This window comes from Leuresthes tenuis, unplaced genomic scaffold (genome assembly GCF_036924035.1).
Source record: "Leuresthes tenuis unplaced genomic scaffold, fLeuTen1.0.hap1 SCAF_15, whole genome shotgun sequence".
Taxonomy (NCBI): domain Eukaryota; kingdom Metazoa; phylum Chordata; class Actinopteri; order Atheriniformes; family Atherinopsidae; genus Leuresthes; species Leuresthes tenuis.
Window position 1 is genome coordinate 21,930,411 of NW_027325369.1, and position 27,568 is coordinate 21,957,978.

Below are 27,568 nucleotides of genomic sequence, written 5' to 3' on the forward strand. Positions count from 1 at the left end.
CATACATGGAGCCTTAAAGGTACACTCACTTGTTCAGTCGACCATCATTTTATTTTTAATATTATTTATTTTTTTAGTCAATAACCACCTTTAGTTTGGGTAAAATTGTCTCACACTAAATTTAAAAAAAAGACCCGAGTGCCTGAAGTCTGCATTATATCTGGTGGCCAGCAGGGGGCGACTTGTGGTTACAAAAAGGAAAAAAAAGAAGAAGAACTCGTTCACACTGAAGTCTGTGGGAAAATGACTCTGCTTCTCATGTGATCTGACCTCTGCAACCATTTTCCCGATGGGTTCATAATATCAATTACTAGTTTAATGACTTTTTCAGCGAGATGATGCTCACTATGGTGCCCTTTTGGTGAATTATGCTCCCATTTAGAGTAAAAGAGACTAAAGGGTGTGTTTTAGGGTGGGGCTATATAGTGCTTGACAAGCCCCTACCATATGGGATGGGCAAAAATTCAATATCTCTCTGTCAGATTTACAACTCAACTCATCATCCCATCACTTTGGATATGGCTATTATTTTAAAACAGACCATAACTCGCCCGCTTGTGTGTGTTTGTGTGCATATTAATGTTGGTTTAAGTGTAAAATCAGCATTTGTTTTTTGTACTTTTCGGGCCATTTTTATGATAATTTTAATTTTTCCATGGGATCCAAAGATCTCAAAATCGTGGATAAACCAAGAAGTGACATAATGGTGACGACGCCCATCTTTTATATCATTTTTAATGTAAGCCCTCAAATGAGTTATTCGGTTTATTTTCAGGAATTCTGACAATCGAACATGAAGAGTTATCTGGAGAGACAGATTTTTCCTCACGCTCCCCCCCCCCAAGTGTTTTGTGCCACATAAAGGAAAAAAATATTTTGCTACTTCCAGCTCACTCTCTCCATCTGCACTATTGCTACAAGTTAACTCCCTTTTAAATAAAAATACAATTTCTTATGCATTTTTCCTACTTATGCATTTTTGATACAACTTGGCTGCATTACAATTTTAAATAGGGGGAGGGATTGGAGGATTTGAAAAAAAAAAAAAACAGTTGTAGAGCAGGATGGATAGAGGATTACGGGCATTCCCAAAATATGACTCAATGTTAAAGGCAGTCATTGTGTGGTTTCCTAGATACAGAGTGCCTAACAACAGCTGGACAGCACCAAGAGAGAGACTGAAAAGGGTGGAAGGGTGTGATGATTTCCCAGTGCAGAAAGCCATAATGCCTCTACGAAAATAAAGGCCAGCACCCCTCTCAGGCAGAGTTCATGAATGCAAGATTAAAAGCCTTTCAACTAAGGGGACTCATCACCTGAAGCATTAAAACATACCTGAGTCACATACCTGATAGCTAGGTATTTCTGACTGGGAGTCAGCTGCGCCTCTCGCTTGGTCAAACCTACAGACAGATGCAGAGACACACTTCCGCTGGAACATGGGTTGTTATGCACACATACAGAACAAATCTCTCTAGTAAAGAGAGTACACTTTACTGGCTTTGCAGCTAAACCTACGCTCAGGGACTGGTAAGGATGTGTGAAGGGCCCTGCAATGTAAACAATACCACGAGTGCAAATAAGAAAAAAAAAAAAAAAAAAGGAGGGAGGATACAAAAGAGTAAGCAGGTGGCTGTGTGCATAACCTCATAAGAGGTCACCACCCACCACAGGTTGTTCCACTGTTCAGCCTGCTCTTTTGTAATGTAGACCTGTGGCTATGCAACTCATTACACCCGATAAGCAAAAAGCTCCACAAACAGAGCTGTGCTTAGTTCAATTTTGTTGCTCCTCTGGCCACCACTGAAGCCCTAGCAAAAAAAAAAAAAAAAAAAGACTCACTGTGTCATTAATATATGCAGCTGAAATTTGATGGGTCTCTTCTTTACAACTAAAGAGGGAAGAGCTGTGAAGAGAGTGCGTTTGAAATTTCTCCGGGGTGTGATAGTTCTCCTAAAATGGGGATTACAGCCTTCTCATTAGATGCACAGCTGCAATAAAAAGCAGCGACCTGAGAAGAATTTAAACACTGAGCACACATCCACACTCCAAAGCACTCACACCAACACGTGAACCGTCGTTCGACTCCTGATATTTTCCTATCAAATATCCTGAAGGATATTTGGACTCCAAGCTGCTCTGCCTTCAGAGTCAGAGGCTCTGCAGTGTTTCCGTGGCACAGAGCCGACTCGCAACACGTCTTACCTCGATTCGGACGTCTTCTAATAAGTGGTGGAGATGTTGCCATCGCAGCTTAACAGTATGCAGCCCAGTCAGATATAGTTTGTGCTTTACTTCAGGCATGGAAGTTTTATTAAGAGAGACGAGAAGTGCACACTTGATCGCCGCTCCATTACATAACTATGATCATGCTCTCTTTCTGGTTCACTAGTCCACTGTCAGAGCTGTCAACCAGCTCAGAAACGTGGCCATGTGATCTGGTTTTGAACTCGACAATTTCACTTCTCTCACATCTGGCATTTTTGTTTCCGGAGTGCATGCACACACACACACACACACACACACACACACACACAGAGAAAAAAAAACACTCGTCTTACCGTCGTGTATTTCGAATGCCATGCTGGTGATCTTCTGCGTTATAACCATCATGGGCCTAACACGGAGGAAAGAGAGATGAGAACGTCCAGCACACCCAACTCACATTTCTTGCAACGCCCGACATATTCAATAAAAACTTTTTACACCCTCACCTCTAAAGCAAAGCCGACATGCCGTGTAAAACAGCAGCATGCAAATATCCCCAAAACCCTGGATGCAGGGCTGTAAATCTTTATTTGCACGGTTAGTTATTTACCGCTTTGGCTTACTCGACAGGATAGTTTTGCTAACTACCATTCCAAAAATATTAGAGGAATATTGTTTTTAATGGTGTCATTCGACTAATGGGCTTAGATGCCAATTTATCCAGTAATAATAACAGTACCGACTGCAGCTGTGTAGTCACAATGACAAGTTTCCTCCTGGATAATTACAGGCTTCCTTTTTTTTTTTTTTTAAAGTATCTTGTGGCTGCTCTTTCCATATTTCCTCTCTAAACTATAGACCTCAGTCTACACCTATGCTGGTAAGGCCTCGTCATCCTGAAATGTGAAAGCAGGATAAGAGTAATATTGCTCGGTCTGTCCGCTTATGTGTTATCTAGCCTGAATTTGGATATGTAAAGCGCCTCCATTTTTCTATCCCTTTTTATTCACCATAAGTGCAACAAGTTGAAGCAGCTTTTCATTTGCCTCAGGAGTCAGAAATCTGTGCTGGAAATGTCGTCACGCCCCGAGCTGAAAGCGCTTTTCGTTTCTCAAGCTCTTAAATTTGCTCACCGCTCAGCCTGGTGACATATTAACAGTCCAAGTTGATAACAACCCGCTAAGCTGTATTTTACAAACACCGTGGCGCTCACTGATAAAGGTTGGACAGTACAATATATGTACACTTTGTTTTAGAAAACACTAAATAACCTCCTGGTGGTGATAGGTTTCTTCCTGGCAACTTAGAAACGATGACCTCTGAGCTCAAAGGGAACGCATCATAAGTTGCAGAATGAAAATAAGCAACCAGCCAGAGATGATCTGCTCTTTCAATTGATGAAAATGACCGATTTGAGCTCCTTTGGCAATAAGAGGCCCGGCTGAAATCGTATTCATAATCTCAAGCAAAACAGAAGGACAGCCGATATAGCTAAAGCAAGGAAGCCTATGGCCTCTCAGAGGCAGTTAAGAGTTTGCATTGGGTTGCTTAGCAACTAGCCACCCCCACCCTGCTGGGAGTGCAGGCTGTCTGAATTGTCAGACAGTCTGGAGGAGTGGGAACCCACCACCAGGAACTGTGGTCCCCGTCACCCTCCTCCTTCAGGCACAGCTGAGCAGTGTGACACGCTCTTGTTTCTGTTTTGCTTAAGACTGCCTGAGCCATAGCCGACACCCTCCCGATTCGTACAATATATGACAGTGTATCATTTCTTAGCCTCGTGACATCATTTTTAGCTTAGAACATAGTGATTCACGTGCGATTCAAACGAAATTCTTTATCAAAACAAGGATGAAAAACAGCCAAGGGCTCTGTGGTGTTAAAGAGTAGCTTACCCTGTGAAATCTGCAGAGTACATGCCGTAGTCGAAAACGTAGACTCGTGTGATCTGACACAATATCAGATAGCCGAGTGTCACAATGAAACAGTACCTGGGCAGAGAGAGAGAAAAGGACGGAGGAAATTACTACAGTGGGTCACAAAAGCAGTCACAAACAAGAACTTACGCAGCCAACCAGCTATGACATTTTGATACTTAATTATTAACCGACGCAGCAAGGCCTTTCAGACAGGGCACCTTGATACACATAATGTAAAGCTCCCTTTATTTTCAGCTCCGAGGCTGAGCAAGGACATTTTTTTTCTCTTTCCAACACAACACAAAACAAAAGGCATTGGCCTCAGCAACGGGCCGGCACTATGGAGAGAAGAGGGGGTCAAAACTGTGGAGAAGTGGGGAGATAATGAAACCCTGTTGGTGGAAGAAGACTTAGGACAACACGAGCTTTCAGGAGAAAGCCGAGGACAGCGCAGTGCTGAAGCCTGTGGTACAAAGCTGTTGCAGAGTCAGCCCAAGTCAAAAAGCTAGCTTGATAGCACGCCTCTGCTGCCAACAATAAGAGGATTGTGCTGCTCCACGAAGGAACGCAGCACACCAGCAAGAGCAAGGCTGGGATGGAGAAAAGACACAACGGGACCTCTTGGTTCTGGGAGCCCACTGTGTCTGACATCAGCCGATCTGCCGCCGAGCAATTAGAAGAGCTGAATCGAACGAGGAACTCACAGTCATCCACCGTGACGTATTTTCAGAGAGTTCAGGAGCTTTGTAGCGAAAGTCAAGACGAAGACTACACACCGCTACTAATCAGAAAACCCTCAGAGAAGGCAAAGCGCGCACTGCAAACAGGAGATAATCACTGTGCGGTTCTTTTATGAGCTCTGAGATTTCTGCGTTTGCATCCAGCCCACACTTGGCATCTTAGCGGAGGGCACAACAGTTTACTCAATATTTCTCAGCAAAGGCAATCCATGTGCTGCACAGATACATTCAGGTGCCAGTTAAAAACGTACGTTTTATGGATCAATATTTCCAAGCAGGAAACACTAAGTGGTATTTAGTTCTACTCGCTTTGAGGCGGACAGAGTCATTCTAAAAAAAAACACAGAAAACTCCTGTGTAAAAGCTACAAACGTTTGGGTCAGTCAACCCAACCCTGTCCACAGCTCACTGTGGTTATCAGAGAGGCTGTCAGTGGGTCTACATGAGATTCATTTGATTATAGCTCTAGTTGCATGGTTGTTGCACAAAAGCGATGCACAACGGCGCTCTTGGTTGCGGAGACAACAACCCCGGGAAAAAAATCTCGAATACAAAGTCCAATTCCCAGTCCAATTCACCGCATCCCCTTACTAATTCATTTAGCCATTAATTCGATTCTTTACAGTGCCATGTAACCCCCCTGTGTGAGCTGTATGAGCTGCAATGACCTCAGCAGGGACTCCATTCTTTATCATCATCTGATTTGTGTTTGTGCAGTTCACAAGCTTGGGGGGGGGGGTGTTTAATTTTCACTCCATAAATTGGACGGAGCGGGGAAACCTCAGCCGGCTGCTTTCTCCTGTGGTGAGACAGTGGTGGACAAGTGGAGCTGCAGGTATGGATGCACACTGCAGATGAGGAAATGAAAACAAAAACGGGCCACAAAAAAAAGCTTTTGCACACACAGGAAATGCCTTGAGGCACAAATTCGGACGCGTGTCTCTCCTATTCTTACACGCAGCTGTTGAGCAATAATTCACTCACACACACACACACACACACACACACACACGCGCGACACCCTCACAGTCATGCTCTCTCACTCTAACTAACAAGAGTTCCAACTAAACAGCCCATTTAAGTTGGAGAGTCTGGCACTAAGGTGGCTGGAAACCTCCACATGGCAGCCTGTACATTTCCCTCATGGAAGCAGATTATTCCCCCTAAAGGAAAATAAAGTAAATGGCAATGACAGCGCGAGAAGGATATGCCTTCAAGCTTCACGCGAGATCTATTTACATATAATCTGACAGCAGTTCGTGCTCGTTTTCTTCAGCGGTTTGACTCATCGTTATTTTGTTGCGACTCTTCCGTTGCATCCATTTTTATGATTTTAAGAGGGGCAACTCCATAACGGTCACAGTCTATCTAATTGGTTCCGCCTTATCTAACAATTTCACAGTTGCCATCAACCAGCAGGCAGTGCTGTTCACACTTGAAGCAAGTAGAGAAGCGTGTAGAATATTCCCCCTCTGCTCACTACGTCCAACAGGTGAGCTGTCAAAGGGAGCAGAAGGCCATCAGTGGAGGAGTGAATGATATGAAATGCGATGCTCGTTACTTAAAGCGCTTCTAGTCAGTCTACGGCCAGATTTAAGCGACAGGTCCACACTCGCGGTAATTCCCACAGTGTAGAAAAAAAAAAAAAAAAAGAAAGAAAGAAAAGATTTTGCAGCTCCATGAAGCTGGAATACCTCGCTGAACACATTCCCCATCAGAGCTGGGTGCCTGAGCGGAGGCCCAAAAGTAGAGAAGTCGTGCTACAGTGTGCTGGACTGAAGAGTGGTGCAACGAACAGGGTTTGCTCCAAAAGTTTGAAGGAGCCCAACAGGGAATTCACAATAGAAGCGAGATGTGAGAAAGCATAATTAAAGCCTTTGATTAATTCATTCCCAGTGGCCTTTGGCTTCTGCGCTGCACCCCTACTTTTAATAGTCTGCTGTCTGTCTGCAGGCACAGAGGAGCACATGAGCTGTTTTTACAGGAAATCAACTTTAAATTGATTACATGAAGGCAAGATAGGATGAAATTAGCTGTGTCTTTTCCTGTGTGGATGCATTTGGTTGACAGGGCTCTCAAATGTATCAGGACTGATACATGCTACAGAACAGCTGCTTTAGTTTATGTGTAAATCATTTAAAAGGAGCCAACACTTTACTGATTTATTTCATACCTTATACAAGACAATTGAAAATGAAGTGACACCTCTATCTGACTTTAGATTCAGGTTTTTAAATGGGTTTGCAAATTTAAGGGTTAAAAATTAAACTTATTTAGAAGATAGAATGAGCCTTGGCTATCCATGCGGTTCAAAGAGCAAAGACCACAGGTTAAAACTGGGTGGATGTTTACACCCAAAGGGACAGAGTCGCGGTTAAATCTCCACCCGTTTCTGTGATAGCAACTCATTTTTTTTATGCAAAGATCCGAGGCAGAGGGTTCAACAGCCTCAGCAAACACCAGCATGTCAGAGTGTCCCGGGTCTATGGTTCTCCCCCTCTGCCCCCGAGCTTCGCCTTCACGTGGAAGAGGGGGGGGGGGGACTTTACCATTCAAAGCAGTGATGGTGTCTTGTGTTGGCTTGGCTTGGGTGACGGCTGCCTTTTTCAATTTTTAAAGAGTCACAGTGAGAGGGAGCAGACTCTGCTTTGCTTTCATATCCTCTTACACAAGAAGCCCGAACACCAGGCTTTACAGACAGTATCGCTGTTTGTTCAAAATCAGAACGTCATTTTCTTCCCGTCATTGGGTTTTAGTTTCTAAGAGCAGCTGCTGTTGTGATTAATATGTTGTCTTAGTATCTATTTAGAGAATTCTCCCCTGGGGGGGAAACTGGCACACCTGCAGTCATGACCCTAAAAATCTACAGCAGTGTGAGAATGAGTGTGTGTCTCTGTGTGTGTGTGTGTCTCTGTGTGTGTGTGTGTCTCTGTGTGTGTGTCGATGAGCCATAGTCACAAATGTAGGCCTGTGGACAGAGTCAGTGTCCTTGTGACCCAGACTCACAAACCTCACAAACACAGTTAAGCTATTTAAACCAGAGATAAAGAAATAGGTAACTCATAGGAAGCATTACACAACAACTTGCATAACTTGGCCAAAAAAGATTTTATAGACGACTGGGCCTCTGAAAAGTCAGTCATGTGTCCGGGTAGTTTCCCTGGTGGGAAACCATGCGGCCAAACCAAAAAGAAACGGAAATAAATGGCTAACGTTTTGGAATAAGCGTAGCTCTTACTTGTGCATGTGCTCCAGGCTGGCGAAGATCATCACACTGTAGGAAAGCCCACTCTGTACCAGGAAATGGAGGGAATACCTGTGGAGACACAGACAGCATAAATTATTGGGAGCGCCACTGAAGAACTCCATTTCTGTTGACAAACGCCCGTTGCTTCGTGATAAGAAAAATGTGTTTTTTCTTTTTAACTTCTTCTTTTTATAGGTTTTCATCCCCCAACTGTTTTGTCACCCCCTTACTAAACCCCAGTCATACCCTCCAGGGTGTTACTGTCGGTTACAGGAGGCTGTGATCAACAATGTGTCATCATAGCACTAGGTTCTTAATATATTCCCACATCTTCCAGCTGCGGCGGTGTGTAACATCGCGCCATTACGTTAAATCAATGCGTGCACGTTAATCAGACTCTGCCTTATTTATCCAGTTCTCACCCTTCTTGTGGCCCACGCACACACAGTGTACAAAACACACAGTTTAACAGCAGCAGCAGATGGGTTTTTGAAGGGCACAGTGTGTGATCCTACCGACGTCAAGCCCTCCAGGAGAGGCGAGATGCCACACTGTGTTAGCAGTGAGTCAACAAAGAGGACAAGGGCATCGGGGGCTAGCAGAAAATATGGGGGCCTAGGGTGGTAAGGGCACAGCGAAGAAGAGGGGGGGGGGATGAGAATGAGCAACAAAGAGGGCACAGATGAGATAAAACTCTTACACAAGACATTGTGAAACTTCTGGCACGTACGCCTGGAGTGAATTAAAAACAAGCGAGAAAATGTGTTCTCACGTTGAAGCAAAGTGAAGCCATTCCCTTTCAGTGCTTCAGTTGTTCAGCCTTCTCAGATTGTTTTCTTTTTTTTTTTGTCCCCGGTGCCATTTAGAGACAAGCTTTTGTATCTGTGCGGAGTGGCAATGCATCCTAAAATAAAACAAAACACTCTGCACCATCTGCAGGGAAACTCCTCGAGGACCTGCAGTCAGGTGCCCTCTGAGAAAGAACAGCGTTAGCGTGTGTGTAGCACGGCGAAAGTTTAGATGACGTGTGTGCGTGTGCATTAAAGTGTGCACTTCAGCAAAAAAAAAAAGAAAAAAGAGAAAAAAGAAAGGCCTGCAGAGACGCATTCATTTTTACCCCTTTAATGAGCAGGTTACAGAAAACCGGTACCAAGACCGCGACAGAGTGTTCTGTCAGCTCCAGGACAAATGGTGCCACTGTCACTGAGCCGTTCTGTTCACTAATGATGATGAACCTGCCGGCATCAGACCGTTACAATTGACTTGTGAGTGCGAGGTCCTCTCTGGCCGTGGCCCGACTTTCTGAGGTGGAAGTCCACGGCACAAAATGGGATCCAAGTGCGGCAAAATGCATCAAATGTCGTCGCGTGTCCGGAGGGCAACCTCACAAAACACGAAGAGAACATGTTAGAAATGTGAAAAATGGCTATTCCTGCTGGGTTTACGGTGCACGCTCCTCCCCCCCCCCCCCCCGGCTTTGGTGACGGTGGGATTTGTCAAAGATAAAGTGCGTCTTGTCACTTTGCTAAAATAAGTCTGCAGTTAGGAGCCGTCACAGAGTTTATTCCTAAGCCTTTGCAGCCATTCACTACAGCGGAGTCAAACTGGTTTTGCTAAGTTTGAAGGGATTGTGAGAATTGCCCTGACGACCACAGATAACACAGATTTTGTGCCGCCTGAATACTATCTCCCGCTGCCTGTGAATTATGCACTGTGTTAATGCATTTTACGCCGGTACGCTGAAACTTGGTCTGCTTTGGCTGCGAGGGTATATCAGAGCAAAGTCTGCACTCGTTTACTCTAAACACAGTATTGGCAGGAGCTTCAGCAGGAGATGCCAAGCTGGAAAATGGGAGGTTTTCAAATAGTGGGAGAGGCTCAACTAAAATCCGTTTATACTGACAAGGTGCAACGTATTGTGAGCGACACAGTCTGTGCAGATGTGAGGTCAGTGCAATAAAAACACCAGCAACCACAGGGATTTAATAAGGAGTCGCAAATGTGACTCAAGTTATATGCATCCATACATCTATTTTCTGCTGCTTAAGCTAATTTGGGTTCATGGGGAGGCTGGAGTCTATCTCAGCTGCCATCGGGCGAGTGGCAGCACACCCTGAACAGGTTGCCGGTCCATCAAAGGACCAAATTAGACAGCCATGCACGCTCACGCCCACTTGTAGGGTCAATTTAGACTCATCAATTAAGTAAGAGATCACTTTTGTGTTTGTGGATTATCTTAATAGGATAAAACAGCCTCGTCTGAAAAGATATATACATTTGTTTCATTGAAGGGACAATGCTTTGGTAGGTGACGCTGACAAGAAGGTGAAGTTGTTTACACCACAAATAATATCCAGCTGGTTGAACTGTTACCCCGCGCTGACCAGGTGACACTTCATGCCGGTCAGCGAGACGTTTGGCCACTCCTCCGTAGGTCTGCCCTCGTAGATGCACTGACAGCAGCAGCACTTTGGGAGAAACCGTGCCAGAGATACAGAGGGTTGTTTATTACGGAGCTCTGTAATTGGATATCAGTTACTACCTGACTGACTGATTTACTTTGGTCGGGATAACTGGAAGGAAGCGGGGGTGAGGGAGAACGAGGAAGGAAAGGGATGAGACATGATGGGAGAGCCAGAAGTCCATCTGTCTGATCGCTTATCTGTGAGCTGAGCGTTTCAGAAAGATGATTCTTTGTTAATTTACAGTTTCTGAAGAAAAAGTGCTTTTTTTTTTTTCCCCTCTTAAAAAAAAAAAGCAACCTGTTGTCATGGAACCCTGAAGGAAATCATAAAACCACAACATGAGTTTGGGGAAAAGAATTCTGAGATATATGGCGTACTAAAGGAGAAATAAATGTGGTAGTAGTGGACACTTTATTACATGATATGTCATTATACAACATTCTATCATATATCAACAATTGAACCAGGAGAAAAGCTGTAAGCCTTCCAACAACCTAGAAAGATCTGGAAATGTATTCATGATAGCTTGTAATTAAGACAAGGAAGTCAAAAGAAGGAAGAAGGGAGGGAGGGAGGAAGGAAGAAGGGAGGGAGGGAGGGAGAGAGGGAGTAACATATAAAAGGACAGACTAGATGGCAAGTACTGAGCTGCAGGACACACAGAGTGGTGACTCACCAGCCAAAGCAGAAGAGAGCCAAGTAGAAGCCCAGCAGAGTCGCCACCACATGTCTGATAAAGGGACTGGTCTTGCTGGGGTGGAGGTAGATCCGAAACCACACAGCCATCAGCAGGGCAAACAGCTGACATGCCACAAAGTTCACCTGAGCAGAGACACAAAAAGGATTTTAAAAAAAGATGATCATAACAAAATACCGCCCTGCATCAAAGAAGCAAAGGTTTCACTCATATGTTAAAGAGATAAGGAAGAAAGGTGTGGCTGACTACCGTTTCTCACAGTAAGACATAAGGAGAATGAGGGTGAAGTTATGTTTCAGGTAACAGCTTCTGCCTGACAGGTCAGAGGAATGCTGGCTTACAGCGGATGTTTGAGACCTTGCTTCATCTCATAATGTCTCCAAATGTCACAGCAAAGCAGCTTTACTCCAATCAGCCGTGAGATTGACTGAAACCCTCAGGGAACGTCAATAGAAAACTCTCTGTCCGATTACAAATAGTAACAACACTGTGTTAGATAGAGAAGACATGCACACTATATCCTATCGATGTGATGAAACACCAACAGTGACACCACCGTGACCACATTGTTTGATTGACACTTTCTGACATTAAAACGGCAATGCACAGAGTGACATTTGTCTTTATGCCCACATGTGTTCTCACGGTGGGATGATGTTAGAATAAATATCAAGCATTTCTGTGCCCCATCTCGCCTTGATATTCCTCACTCTTACGGCACATTTACGCACGCCTGATTAGTGCAAAGTAAAAGACTGTTGGTGCTCTCTGCCGTCTAATCTTTGCAAAGGCAAACAGGAAATGCACAACAGACACAGAAATCACTGAAGACATCGCGTGTGTAACAGTTTAAAAAGGTCAAACGGACACTTAGGCTGTTTTGCACCAGGCTTATGTTTGTTTAATGTCCCGTGAAACGAAGCACGTCTGAACACATAACTGCTCACCGACGTATATGGGTCATGTTAACGGATCCGTCTGGCCATAAGCAATGAAAGGCAACAGACACCATGAGTACCATCCATTATCTATGGATCCTGCATGATTAATGAGAGGGATAGATATAGCCCCAAAGTACGTAGGTCTTCTCGTCTGCATGAGACGTAGCGGCAAATCATCTGAGGCATCAGATGTCATATTCGGGGGTTTATAGCAGCAGCAAAAATGAAAAAAAAAAAAAAAGTTGCTTTTTTTTAAAAAAAATGGGGCTTTTTTTTTTATTCGTATACACGTGAATGTAGAGTTGTTATAGGTACTATTGTTCAGGGGAGGAACCCGAGAGGGAGAAGCTAAAACATATGGCTGTGAGTGGCTCCTGATGCTGAAGTCCAACCAAGAAGCAATGCAAAGGGGAACGAAAAGCTGTTATCTGCTGGCTATTTGTTTTCTATCAGAGTATGTCATTTCAGCTTCAGATTGTGTTTGCATGGCAAAAAAAAGAGCAAATTACGTTTGCTCCATCCGCCTGTTATTGATCATATGCAAACAACCCGACCCAGCTGCGTGCCAATAGAGATTAGATTTTATCGATACCGTCTGCAATCCTACAACTATGAACAATACAGTAAGCGGGCCTACTTTCAGTCTGTCATACCCTCACTGAGGGGAACACGCCTTGTTTGCATGCATCCTGGGAAAATTCTAGTGTAACAGATAAAATTAAAAAAATTACTCCCAAATAAAATAAAAAAAATCTAATTTAAATCTAAATTACTGCTACAATTAAAAATATTTCTGCCACCAATAAGAATAATAATACTGATAAACTAAAGCCCAGGAAATGACAATGAATTCCATCTCCTCTGACTCTACAGCTTTGGAAATTATTTCATGCTTTGATTACTTCAAGCTGCAAATTTGTAGAGGAGAAAAAAAAAAAAAAAGAAAAAAAAAAAGAAAAAGCCTTGCCGGGTAATTTAATGAAAAAGCTGACTTGTGCACCTGCCCACAGGATGACAGACTGGCTCTCTTTCAAACAGCCCACACTTACTACAGTCATTGATTGATTTAAGAAACCAACAGAGGCAAAAAAAATAGCCAATAATGCCAGATAATGAGATGGCCTCAGAAGCACCTCAGCGTTTCATATGCACGCCTAACCACAATAAAGGTGTCTCACAGGGCAGTGAAATTATTTCATAGCGAGAGCAAACATCTACAACATTCGTCTTTGTAATAGCCTGAGTCACACAGTGTGAAATCAGCCCCTCCCTGGAAATCAGTGCATTGCTTTGAAAGGAAGGAATTTCATGTGGGAGAGTGGGAAGGACACAGCAGAGGAACTGTATTGTTCAAGGCAACAGTAAACCGGAGCTGTGAGGGACTAAATGTGACATGAAAAACAACACTGTGGGAGTCCACCCCCCCCCCCTTTCTATACATTAAACCACCCAAAAGTTATTTCTGCTCATCAAAACTTTGCATTTCTAAGAATGAAAACCCTTCCTTTGTGCCTTAGAAGTGACTTGGGATGCGCCCGATGCTGGTCCCGCGTCTACTTCTGCTCACCTAGCTGCAACCGCTCACAAGGTGGCCTCGTGGGGAACTCGAGCGCGACGTGGTTGCTTTGGGAAATGAGTGAGTGAGTAATGGACAGGTGTATGCAGCAGAGCAGAAACCTGGCAGCAGCTGGGCAGTGTGTGCCCACAGAGGGGATTAGATTACTTCCCCATCAGCCGCCTACTGTCGAGACAGGCTCAGGTTCTACAACACCCGTTAACGATCACGCTCTGCGTGTCAAAACTAAGATAAAAACCGATGAAAGTCGATGCCAAGTTACCACGCTGCGTCTCCGTCCCCTTCTCCTACGGTGGCTGGCTTAAAGAGTAGCGGGCTTTTGGCAACGGGCCAAGTTGCTGTCATCTCTCATAGCGGACAACACAGAACTTCATGGGTGGGAACTGTGCCGTCCGACTCTGAGAAGACGCACAAGTGGACCTGTTGATTAAAGTCTGCTTCATCAGACTTCACAGCTGAGCTAATCACGGATACACACTCACTTCGCTGATTAACAAGCTGAGAACCTCTTCAAAAGCAGTACTTGAAGGAGTCGTTTTGTTCCAGAAGCACAGACTCATTAATCTGACGTTTGGGTACAATGTGAATTATGAACACTGATCAGCAACATTAATTACAGCCCATCAGGGGCTGTAGATATAATCAAAACGCTCCCTGCTAGGCAGACATTCTAGATGAGATGCGAGAGATGATATTCTTTCCTGAGCAAAGCTCTCGTGAGCACATGCCAGTTGACCTGCTAAATTTCACTCACGCGTGGGATTTTACACCACGGTGATTTTGGTCCTCGAGTAAAGACGCTTTCGATATAAAATCCAAAGAATTGTGGGATGTGAAGCAACTATCAGCTCATCCCTGATGGAGCCTGTTTCAGCAAAGTTAGAGCATCACCGAAATGGTCGATTTAGCTTCACCCTCTTTACGTTTGTGACGCAAAGCAGAAGGATTTTGTGAAAAGACGGGGCTAAATGTGTCTTTTTTTCTTTTTTTTTCCCCCGCCCGCCACCAGTGTGGAGACTGCAGATTACTGAACAAACACTTTGCAACAAACATGCGTCTCAACCAGAGTATGTTGTTTTTTCATTTATAATAAATGGATCCCTTCTTCCATTATTGATTCCCTCTGAAGTCTATCTCACCCTGGGGTAAAGTGCTCTCCTTCTTTCAGAATGGAAGACTGAGCAGTCTGGACAGCAGAACAGCTGCAGATTGAAAAAGAAAAGAAAAAGTTGAAGCACACTTTTTTGGACTAATATGCTGCCGTAAACCCACTGAAACATGCAACTTGTAGAACAGTAAGACTAAAGATAGTTCATGTACTTTAGGTGGCACTGTGGTTTAAATCGTGGCCACATTCAAGTTCAAGCAAACCACAAAGAGCAAAAATAAGCCGTACAGATGAGAGTTGGGCAATTTATCAGTCACCCCCCCAAAAAACTACACTGTTTTGATTATTCACTGCTTATTTCTACCCAGACTTGCATTCCTTTTTCAGCAGGATGATGTCGTGATGACAGTGGAATTGGATGGGCTTAAGCCTGGGCTCTGAGGAGGCCAGTGAAAAGTCTACCTGTGAAAACGATGTCTCATGCTTCCTGACCCTTTGACAACTTCAGCCCACGGAATCCTGGCCTGAATTGTCACGTGATGCCGCCCCGCAGACTTGAACGGATGCAATCAATCTCCAATCGTTATGCTCAATTTTCTTTCTTGTTCCAAGATTTTGGTGACCGCATTTCTTTCTTTAAGACGATGCTCTCCTTCCAGGTTTAAATACTGCATTGGACAGATCTTATCCCTTTTTGTTTTTTTAAATTCAGACATATTATCTTGCCTTTCTTAAACAGAGTGGCATGTTTTCCACGACCACAGAACATGTCTTCTGATGTTGTTTAAGGAAGGAAGGAGAAGCTGTTCACTGCATCAGTTAATAACTTACTGCCAGCTGAAAAATATTAATCACTGCAGTACTTTTCCCCACGGTAGGTTCTCACCTGCTCACTCAGTTAAATCCAGATGGTGACTTTTGATTTGGACGGGTATGTGTTACAGAGGGAATAGACACTCCTTACTGTGTCTTTAGATTTATCTCAGTACCCAACAATAACATTTCAGTGTATCAGTTTCATACTGTGGATCAGAGAGGAGCAGGAAGAGAGACAGACAGTATGCAGATGTTTTGATGGCTGGCAGGCGCCAGTGAGCGATTACTGCTCGGAGGCAATAAAGCTATCAAGCAGCTCCTCCTGGCAGCTGTGGCAAAGGGCACTGCTCAGCTTTGGGAAGATACATTCAGGACCGACTCGCAGGACAGGCAGAGGGGAGAAAAAAAGCTGAGGAAGTAGGAAGTCGTCGTGAATGCAGTGGAAAAGAAAGAAAAGCCCGCTTCCTGAAGCTCATCGTTGAGTGGAATACAGCGAACATGCCCATTTGTTTGCATAAAGGACCTCACAGCTGGAGCAGCGCACCACAGTTCATCTCACCCTTTCATCACAAAATCACTTCACATGCAACTTCACCCTTTCTACTTTCTGCATGAATTTGTGCCTGTGTGACGGCGGCTCGACAAGAATGCTTTCAGCAGAGTTTCTGTGCTCCAGCACTGAGATTCTTCATGTTCTTTCAGTTGATGACGATTGAAAACAGAACTCCGTGAACTCCGGATCACTGAGGGAAGCAGCCCATTGCATCATATTGCTATACCAGCATAACGCCGGTTATTGCGTTAGGATCACAAGCAGCAGATTCAGCTACAGCCCGTTACTTTTCCGCTCGTTTGTTTTACACGGGAGCAATATTTTCATGCAACATGCAGCGCTAAGATGGCATAGCAGGCGGGTGAATTACTTAGACCTCTGGGGACGTGAATATCGCGCTATGGCAGGTGGCATAAATAGCAGCAAATATCAACATGCAGCATATCAGGTCAGTGGGGAAAAAAAAGAGTCACAATCGGCTCAGGAACAGCATTCGCATTTGAAATTTCCATAAGAATGTTTACATAATAGCCTGTGTCAAATGATTTTCGATGAGGAAGCAGGAGAAAACACATTGCATAAGGTTCCCATGGAGCAAAAAGACAGATAATCATCCTCATAAAACTGGTCAGTTGAGTCTGACCTGCTCTCTGCGGGTGCAGCACACCTTTCCCACAGGAGAGCGCCTTTACTTGGGTGATGACTTTTACTGCTACAGTAAATACCAGCGCTCTCACACACACAGAGTCCTGGCTTAATATCGCTCTTCTTAAATAGTATCCCACCCTCCCATCCCCTCCCTGTGCCCAGTCCGTGTTTAGCACCAGGAGACTAAAATAGTTCCTTTCTGCATAGAGCAGTGCATGCATCCTTATCCAAGCACAGCCCACTGCGACTGGTGTGTGAGTGTCTGCGCATCGGTGTGTGAGTGTCCACACAAAGCAGGAGATAAATTTAGACTTCCATTAGCATAAAAATCCCCCCCACCCACCCCCCCGTCATTAAGTTAAACCCTTCCAACACTCATCCACTCGTACAGCTTTTGCGATTCATGCCAGAATGGAGGGGCGTCATCAAAACCTCGAAGTTAAACCTAAATCTAGCGTCACAATTTCGTATTTTCTTCTATGCAAACAAGAAACTACGGCGCTCCCCATATACTGTCCTGATCCTTTTTGGCAAGCACTATTTGACAAACAGCAGCCGGCGTCAGTTTCAGTGACAGGTGAGAGCTGGCGTCGCTTTTCTGTTCCATTCCCACAAAGGATGAAAAGCAGCCGATGATGACGATGATTTTTTTTTTATGTTTTTGTGTGTGCGTAAACGTTCTAAAGCATGGGGGAGACGGGCCCAGATCGTTGTGGAGATGCAAGAAAAGCACACGATATCAGACATGGACAAACTTTCATTTGTGTCAGCTGTGATGACGCAGGTTTCAAACAGATGCACAGAGATGAACAATTTAATGAGAGAAGGCTACAGCAGAATGCGCTGTCGTTTCATCCTCTGCCTTTCGACCCAATCCTTGCCAGGAGGAGCAAAATGACAGTGATAAAAAAAGTGTGCCAGTGCTCTCTCCCACACGCGAAAGCACACATTTGCGCGTGCACGTGCGCTCTCTCTGCAGCCAGAGACACTTCCAATGTCTTGGCTACTTAAGTCTCAGCCAATGAATGTGGTGCAATTGGTCACAGCTCCTAAAGACAAATAACTTGTGTGTGTGTGTGTGTGTGTGTGTGTGTGTGTGTGTGTGTGTGTGTGTGTGTGTGTGTGTGTGTGTGTGTGTGTGTGTGTGTGTGTGTGTGTGCTCTCGCTCCGTGCAACTAGACAGGATGGGAACAACTGTGTTCTTGTTCTTTCTTTCAATACAACAAAGCCTCGATTTGTTGTGTGCCACTGGCACTGCGCCCTTTGCCCACTTGCATACATGCATATGGCCATCAAAGAAAGAGAAGTTTAACAATTTCTATAGCTGAAGTCGAGTCTCAAGGCCGTCAGCTGAAGAAAGCAGGCCTCAGCGTGCAAAACCAAGTGCTCTCTATAAAACAAAGCCATCGAATGACTGCGCCACCTGAGGCCGAATTAGTGCTTGCGCTAATGTTGTAAATAATGAAAAAAGTGTCTTGTGGACAAGAAGAGCCCCAAGTAAGCTTGTACTGATGCACAAAGTCACACTGGAGTTCTAAATCCCGCAGCGTGCCGCTCTCTTCTCGAAGCTGATCCACAGATCCCAGTCAGGCTCAACGGTCAGGCTGGCTATTAATAGCCAAACAATCAGCCATGCCCCACAAGGCAACCAGCAGTGCTGAGCCAGAACCATGCATACGACGTGTGTAGCTCCTCTCGTGAAACGCGAGCCCCTCTCAAGCATAAACTACAGGGCTGCTTTTGGTTAGCTATGTCATGTGTTCCCCCGAAAAAAGCCCACCCTGATGAAAAGCTGTACCGGTGAGGTCACGTTACCACGGCAAAGGCCGGGGCGCATATTTGTACGTTACTGTGTCGATGCAAAAGTGACTGTAGCAACAGAAGAACACAAAGGCAGACAAATTCCTGTGTAAATAAGGAAACATTTGTTCTCTGCAGAGGAGCCAGGCAGAATTTAGCTTCTCATGTCCGGGCTTAAAACTCCCAGATAATGCAGTTGGGGATGAAATCACTCCTGCATGTATACACTCAACCAGACTCAAATGAGCCTTGGTGCTCTATACATGCTCCAAAGTTGAATCTTTTTGCAAAAACAGTAGCGTGTAAGAGTACATCAATAGAGCCAAAATCCCAAAAGCTGCTCCGATTGACATATTTTTCCCTTTCCTTTGTCAGACAGCTAAAAGCATCAGAAAATGTGATTAAAAGTCAGCCCATTAAACTAAGCGTCGACTCGCAGTCACTTAGAGCATTTCCAAACCGTCACTCTAATCTAATAAAATCCCGTTTTTATAACCAAAGCATTATCTGACCAAAGCCCCATTCGAGTTACTTAAAGTCAACATCTGTGCAGTGCATCCAGCTGCAGTTTCATATACGCAGATCTCCCACAGAGAGTCAGAGGCAGCAGAATGTCTTGGAAGTTTTCTCACGTGGGCCGACGCGCCGCAGCGTCAGACATGCTTTGTTCAGTAACTTTTCCGCCCCTGTGCATGCACACTGGGACGGCTGAATGGTCCATTCAAGCAGGAACTGTTGCTCGACTCGTGTAACAGTGCTGACCGAGTGAAGACAATTCTCTCAGGCACAGTTCTAGGTTTATATCATATTTTTGGACACTCCCCACTCTACTTCCTAAAGGGCTTTGTTAACCAAACCTACCCCCTTTTTAACACGTGTAACTCCACGCAGAAAGCTGTGAACCGTATAATCTATAATGAAGTTTTACTGGCTTTGTCACAGAGAGCAAAACGGTGGCAGAAAGAGGCATATTATTAAAGAGGAATCTGCAGAATGAGCAGCATGCACGGCAGTGACCAACTACTATCCAGCATTAACAAAAATGACTGAAGACTATTTAAGAAATCCATCAAATGAGTTCCTTTTGCCTGTGGATGATCGCTCTATAAAATGACTTCCACAGTTGCAGACTTTAAAGTCCTCTTCATGTGATATCTGGATCATTTTGAACCAATCCAGATTTTCCAGTGGTGACGACCACTGTGGTTTCCCACATCAGTTTAAAAAAATAAATAAATAACTCCAATAGTTTACCATTTCACTGCAACAGACGGGGCACGAGAGTCAGGGTCCAGGTTCATCTAACGTTAAAACAACATACCCGAACACGCTGAGTCAGGGAGATTTAAATAGTGAACACAGAAACTGTGCCTGCTGCATAATCTGAGGCAGTCGAGAGGCTGATGTTTTACAGCTACTGGTTCACTTGTGTATACCGATCCTTAAATGCAAGGTTGCCATGCTCTTTTTAAGTAGTAATTAAACAAATGCACTAAAAGCTTCATGGATGTGACATGAGAGCGCGTTCCAATGCTGGTCAAGGGCAGTAGGTGTTGTCTCCTCTTCTTGACTGGCTCACACCATCTTTCACACGGTGCTGCTCAGTGAGTTACTGATAAAGAACAGCCAGTAATCTCCAGCTTTTAACCAATCTTTAATCAGCACACTCGTGCTGTTTGGACAGGGGCACAGCTGTAATGTTTAAAGGCAAAACGCTGAAAGGGAGGGTGTGTTTCCATACATGATCAGTCTTGCTTCAGTAATGCTCGCTGCTCAAATCATAGCGTGGCACATCTTGATGGGATCCCAGAGATGTCATATCATCGCTTCTTTGAGATCTCTTCTTGCACCGTGGCGAGTCCCTTTTTAAGCCAACTCAGCACCTGTCTGAAATAACACACTTTCGAACACCACAATGTAAGGGAAAACACCCGAGGCACATACATCAGGGAAGAAAGAAGTCAAAAAGAAAAAAAAAAGTGGAAGCCATCACTAAATCTACTCCCTAAATCCCTCCATGTTTGGCTGAGAAAGTCTGGTGGTCAGCTCTGCAAAGCCCTCCAATAACCATGTTGAGTAACTGGCATTTGCAGACTGGGTTAATGTGTAGTTCTGCCACAGCAAAGCTCAGATATTCCACTCCCAGAATCACCTTCGTCAATATTCACCGGCGGATGTTCCATCTGAAACTTTACGACCGTAAAAATGCAGCATGTTAGAGGTGCCGTTTGAGTGTAAATGTGCTCCTTTTAATGTCGCAAAGCAAATACAACAATTAAACAGAACAGAAACTGAAACAACTTTATTTTGGCACTGCGGTCACCCTCTACATTAATAATAGTAACACAGGAGACGGAGGCTGCCGGGATTTCAGAGGATGGCGTAATATCCAAATGACCTGTGACTGACATATAAAACTTCTGCCGTGTGATGGACAGACTGTTTTAACTGGTTGAGGTGTTGGATTTATTGATTTGCACGGCATTTTGTTGAAGGAGCAGCTTGGCTACGCGAAACACGAAAAGCTCGCATCCAATCGCGTGTCCTTCAACGCTCCATTTCTGCAGCGACGCGCTCCTCCATCGCGCACCTCCTGTGGCACAGGTGACCACGCCCAAGGGAACTGGAAGTGCCGAAGGTCTTCAAGAGTGACCACGGCGAATCGATTCTGCATTTCTCTTCAGAACTTTTCAGATGACAGCGCAACTTGTGCCACAAGAGAGATCGATACCCGCATTGGAAATCTATTGGAGCGTAGAGCCACTTAGAGGTAAAGTGACTGAGAGTGTGTCCGCGCTCCAGTGAAGGTGAATCAGCTGAATTACCTCGCTGACCTACTTCAATGGACGTACAAGCGACCGTGCAAAGTCACGCCGGTTAATATTCATGTCCCCTCTTTTCTATTGGATGCATTTCCTTTCATCCCAGTGGATTCCTGGCCAAACACAGCGAATGAGCAGCTGCGCCTCTATGCCATGCTCACACAGTTACTGTCGGCCTGTCAGAACACTCAAAACTAAAGGCTAAAATATTCTTAAACCACACCATGCATTAAAAACAGCTTTAAAAGCAAGACCCACGTCCCAGCCATAAGCAGAGGGCTTGCTTGTTAGTCAATTTACAGCCCGGAACATTAAGTGCATCTAGTTCGGCCTGTAATTTGAAGCTGGTTAAGTGACTCCCTGAAAATATGTTCTCCTTGTTGACTACATGCAAATGCTAAACTGGTACTCCGAGCCAGAGAGTGTGGGCTTTTTGAGCGCAGCAAACCCATCAGACCTCACCAGCACTACATCATCACAAATGGAACAAATGACTTAGCGAAGCTGAATCATCTCGACATCCACGCTCGTGGTCACTGCGAACACTTAGGGGCAGCCGCGCAGATTCCCCAGCCGTTCTGCATCTGCCCACCTTGGTGTTTTTGCGTTACCATGCACACAACGAAACTAAAGAGAAGCAGCTAAAAAAAAAACCACACACATCAAGGGGAAAGATTCAGATTTGAATTTCTTTGCATCCATAAACCACGTGTTTTGTATGACATTTGATGCGTCTGGAGTGGGCGCTTTGAAAGTTTGAGAGTAGGGACACGTCCACGCCGGAAGTGGTTTTCAGTACGTCACCACACCAAACTGCCATGCCATGGCAGAATGAGAAAATGCCCTGAGTTTCAAGAGCCTTTCTTTTTTTTTTTGGAACCGAGGACGGACCATATGTGACGTAAGGGCTTTGGCTCTCTCTAAAGTAGCATCACTCCATGATGAAAAAGATTAGGGCCCATTACAAACTTTGGCAAGAACCAAAACAGAAGCGCTACGGACTCGCACGAGGTCAACGCATCCGTCCAAACTGGAGCAAATTGATCTATGCTGATTATATGTGATGAGAGTTTATAGCATCAACGCAGACGACTCATCTTCATCCAAATTAAAGCCTCACACGAAGCAATTTGAGCTCAATAAAAACCTGTGGATTGACCCTGCTGAGGCAGTTATTAGCACGTCTTCAGTAATATTTCACACATTCAACAGACAATTAAATACATAATCATAAAGTCTTAAACCTTTTATCAACAACAACCAGTTTGTGACCAAAAACTGCACCGATTCTCATCAGCTACTCTAATGTTAACAAACGCTCTCCCTTATTCCCCAGGAGAAATCACACATGCTTGTATTGTTGATTGTGTGCCATAATAAAGGAAGCAACCAGTAGCACTGCATTACACTGAGCTGGTGGAAGGAAATCAATTGGAGGAATAGCACTCACCAGAGGGCTGCAAATTAAACCAAAGGGGAGAAACTGACGAGACCCGAGGGCTTTAAAGGCCAAACAACAGTCCCCCAGCAACAGGCTTTGAGGACTCTGGAAAGACACCTCAGAGGAAAGCCAGCATACGATTCCCAAGGGAAAAACCTCCCATAACTTCAAATACATTCTACAAAAAAAAAATCAATGTCAACAGTTTTCATGAGATCAAAATGGGGAGCGCTTAACAAGGAAAGCCCAAACCTCGGTTCCCCCCATTTTGACCCGTCTCTTTGTTATATGACGGTGACTTCTGTCACTGATAGCGGGGGAATTGTCAGTGGATGAAAAGAGAGCCGGGAGTCAAACCCTCTGCACTTGGCAGGCTTAAAAGGCCTAAAACGCAACACCCGGAGTGAAAATTTAGCGGCAACAACAAAAGAGGGCTTGTTCTGGAGATAACAGATGTGGCCGTGCGCTGTGACAAACTACAGTCCAATATGTCGAATAAACAGAAGACTGATTGTACAGCTGGGCCTTTTGTTGCTACAGGACGCACAGCAGAAGCCCGCCTGCACATTGTGAGTCGGTACCTAAAAGACCGTCTCGCCACTTCAGGCGTTGCTTGCACATCGAAGCGACTGATGAGCGACAAAGTCGGCGTATTGACTGCAGATCCCTCAACAGAAAGGTGTGTTTTGCTAGATAAAATGGCAAAGGGGAGAAATTTCTATTTTCTTTAGCAGTTCCATTAAGTCACTGGATACAAACTGTGTGCATGTGCCAGGCGTCATTTTCCTGTATGAAGAGGAAGGCGTGTATTTGTCTAAGACAGCTGGTACGCTCTGCTGACACGCTGCTGTCAACAATCGGCCTAAACCACACAGAAAAAGGTCACTGCTGACACTGAAAACATTACATCGTTCAAGATCCCCCCCCATTCAGAATTCAGAAAAATGTCAAACAAATAACCACAGCAAAGCCAAACCCTACACTGTCGCGTCAGCCGTGTCGTACATATAGGCTGACTAAACACAGCAAAGCGCAAACGGAAATTTCCATATTGTCGCGCTCCTCCGAGACATCCTGCAGATCTGTGGAACCAGAAGTGCTGTCAGCCTTCTGACTCCAAGCGTGAGTAACCTGGAACAAGTCATAACAGGCATCTAATAGAATCAATATGAAAAACAAATACAGCAAACCTTGTGTATTCAAATGCAAGATGATGAAACTGAGCAGAAAAGCATTTGTTTCTTTTCGTGAAAATATACCTTCAGTTTTGTTTTTTTTTTGGTAAGACAGACACAATAAAGGTACCGCTCGACAGCAGTTGAAGCAGCCAAAGTGCCTTAGATGTGGTTCTTTATGAGGTCATCAAATGCAACCTGCCCTACACTACATAAACTGATACAGCTGATGCCCCCAGGGGTCAAGGTGGGGTGAAAATAAGTTTGAATGGCAGAGAGGACCAGAAACATCATTTGCCAGGTTCACAGGGCTAATAAAAACTGAACCTGCAAAGGTTCCACCGAAGAGATGGAATCGCATTCATTTAAATCGCTGGTCCTGTAAATATTTGCTATTCAGCAAGTTAGCTCTGCTCCGCAGTCCTACAGGGAAGGAGAAAGGGGAGAAGTCAACACCTGCATTTTAAAACAGCAGAACTGCAAGTCATGTGCGACGTGGTGACGCAAAACAGGACAAAACCTGTCCTTAATGTCGCTTTTTTTAAGCTGGAAAAAGAAAAAAGGCCTCCTGGCAGAAACGGTAGCTTGGCATAAAAGTATGAAACGCAGCCAAAGAACTTAATACTCAAGGTGGAGATGAGGGGGAGTCGGACGAGATGGGCCAAAAAGGGTTTTTCTCAATGACCGTCGCCTTCTTCACGTCTTCAATCTGCAACTCTTATAACAAGCAGAACAACTAAATAAAGACGGAGCGGGACGAGGTTGTATTGTGAGCATGGAAAAGAAAAGAAATGAATAACATCTCCAATATGAGAGCGGGTGAGTGGTGTTTGTGTGGGCAGATAAAACTGCAGGAGGAAGTTTTATTCAAAGTAGTGTCAGCGTGTTACTGACAGGGGACGAGCCGAGCGAGATGGAAGCAAAAGAAGAGAGGAACGAGCACAAAAAGCATTGTGACGGTTCAGATTTCACAGCTGCAGTTATAGCTCGGACACGGGCCTACAACCCATGGGACAGGAGCACTTAAGATACTTTACTATAAACAATACTATGACAGAGGATAAAAATTACCACAACTGTCCACACCGATTATACAGCATCCAAGTGGATGTATTGATTTATGAGGCGCTGACCAAGGCGCTGGCACAGAGGAGCAACCAGCTGGCAGGAAGCTGACAAATAACACGGTGACACCTGTCCAACAATGGAAGATGACCCATGATAGGCCTTGATTGTCTGTCCTACTTGGACAATCTCCCTCTTTCCTCCTCGGTCAGCTTCCTGTCTGATACTGGTAAACAAGCACGTACAACAGGAAACTTTCTGTGTCTCATCGAGCCAACGTGAATAACAGGGAGGGCACGCCGGGGTGACCATAACGTGCATATGGCTCCACTTGTGAGATTTCTGGCGGTGCAACATTCCTCGCAGAGGCTGCGATCCTGCCGGTTGCAGAAAAATGCAAAACAAATTCCAGCCGCACATGCGGGCTGGATGGAGAATGAAATATGGCCACCGAGGTCTGCAGTTTGAGCAACTACAGGACGTGGATTTAATGGCGAGTTCCAAATGGTCCACGCAGTCAAATGCTTGCAAGAAAAAAAGGGAAAATACTACTTTAATGGACTTTTAAAGAATCAGTGACCATCGTCTTCTGCATATGACCTCAGCACTTTACAAGAGCCCAGCTAAGGAAACAAACTTCCTCACAGTCACACCCATGTAATGCCAGCTGTGTACGACTGAGGTGTAGGGAGATAAGCCTCGATGTCTCTGTAACAAAAAAAAACAAAACAGAACACTATCCACCTATGAGATTAAAGCAGGAAAGGTCGCACGGTGGAGCAAGCTGTAGGGGATGGCGCCACACGTTAAAACCTCAAAATCAAAGTGGAGCCGGAGTCAACCTGCTGTGGTTAAAACAGGATACATCTAGCTCACCTCAGACAAGCCACGGCCATACTTCAACAAGTCAGAGTATGGTCAATGGCTGATGGAGCCGATTCCACATACCTTAAGCATCTGATCCAGTCTGACATGACTGGACAGAGCCATGCACACACACACACACACCCCCCCAGGCTACATCTTTTGTTCGAGCTTCTTCTTCTCCTGGAAATGTGCTTTGTATGAATGTGAGACAGTTGATGGGGTGTGATGCCTGTTCAACTAACCGCTCCTCGGAAGACGGCCTAATGTAAACTAACATGTCATTTGAGAACTCCAGACACGCCACACCCACGTCAGCTACGTGCCACGCCGCTCCAACGATCCCTATCACGACTGCACGTTTCTAAACTTGGCCAAGTTTTGCTTCACAGATGAAACTAAAGCCTTACCTCATCACAACAAGAACCCCCACCACACACACACACACACACAATTACTTTGAAAAAGGGTGCAAATTGAGGAACCTACCAGAATCGAGCCTGATCCAACGTCTGATTTGAGGAGAAACACACCAAACCTCAGATTCTCAACATTTCGCAGCTCACTTTTGGGACCATCTTGCACTGCATATTCTCTATGGTTTCGCAGTGAAAGTGAATCATCCTGAGCTGCCTAAGCACACTCTTCTGTAGCTAACTTGTAATGTTCATCTAAGAAATATTTCACTGGTCTTCCCCGACTGCACGGTTGACCCAGCGGACAGCAGATCCGAGGGTCTCTGTGGGGTCCTCAGACCCCAGTTTGAAAACTCCTGGATCAGGCTCTGTGCATTAAAAGGACGAGACAAAGGGCATTAGCTCCGGAGTAGCTTGACAAGCGACTAAATGATGTGAACCACCGTCAGAAATGTTGTGCACTCCTATTCAGTGAACCCGCAATGTATATGAAGCAACGCTAACCCCAGCGGTGCGCATCAGCCTGTGCTAACGTCATGATGGCTAACTCTGATTTTTTTTTATAGATGTATATGTCGTTTAAAATATGATCCCAACTCAGTCGCCTCATGGGTCGTTATTTTCCCCCATCCAGACACCTACCTGGTCGACGGGGAGATTGATAATTTCGCTGATCGGCTGCAACAGAGTGGATCCGGTGCATGATGCTGTCGTTTGGGTAGCCATGCTTGGACGGTGTCCGTAAATCCCTTTCTTGCTCCTTCCTCCCGGTTCACTTCACCCCCCTCGGCTGCTGCGGTGGTAAAACAGTGCTGCTGCCGCCGCCGCTGCTGCTGCTGCTGTTTTTTTGCGACGAGCTGGGCGCTTGTCATCCACAGCACACAACTAACAAAGAGCACAAACACAAGGCGAGAGGGACCGCCTGACCTGCCTCTGTGTGTTCCGCCCGCGGGCGTTATCGCTTTCTATAGTGTTGGGGGTTTTTTTTGGCTAAGAGTGGCAAAAAAAAAAAAAAAGAGCAGAACTTTTTATGGCTAATTTTGCCACAGAGGATTGTGTTTGAACTC

General features: G+C 45.0%; 1 protein-coding gene across 3 annotated transcripts in view; it reads right to left on the minus strand.

The window, feature by feature from the left end:
- The window catches only part of mboat2a (membrane bound O-acyltransferase domain containing 2a), a 34,789-nt gene extending 7,363 nt beyond the window's left edge, over positions 1 to 27,426 (minus strand). The window contains exons 1-6 of one of the 3 annotated variants that reach the window (XM_072365193.1): positions 27,144 to 27,320; positions 11,256 to 11,401; positions 8,106 to 8,183; positions 4,104 to 4,199; positions 2,562 to 2,617; positions 1,349 to 1,403 (exon numbers count right to left, since the gene is read on the minus strand). In XM_072365193.1, coding sequence (XP_072221294.1) covers positions 1,349 to 1,403; positions 2,562 to 2,617; positions 4,104 to 4,199; positions 8,106 to 8,183; positions 11,256 to 11,401; positions 27,144 to 27,227 — 515 coding nt within the window. In that variant the 5' untranslated portion in view covers positions 27,228 to 27,320. Of the gene's footprint in view, positions 1 to 1,348; positions 1,404 to 2,561; positions 2,618 to 4,103; positions 4,200 to 8,105; positions 8,184 to 11,255; positions 11,402 to 27,143 lie in introns of all 3 variants that reach the window. The other 2 variants (XM_072365194.1, XM_072365195.1) reach the window with 2 other exon arrangements.
- Between the last annotated feature and the right edge of the window lie 142 nt (positions 27,427 to 27,568).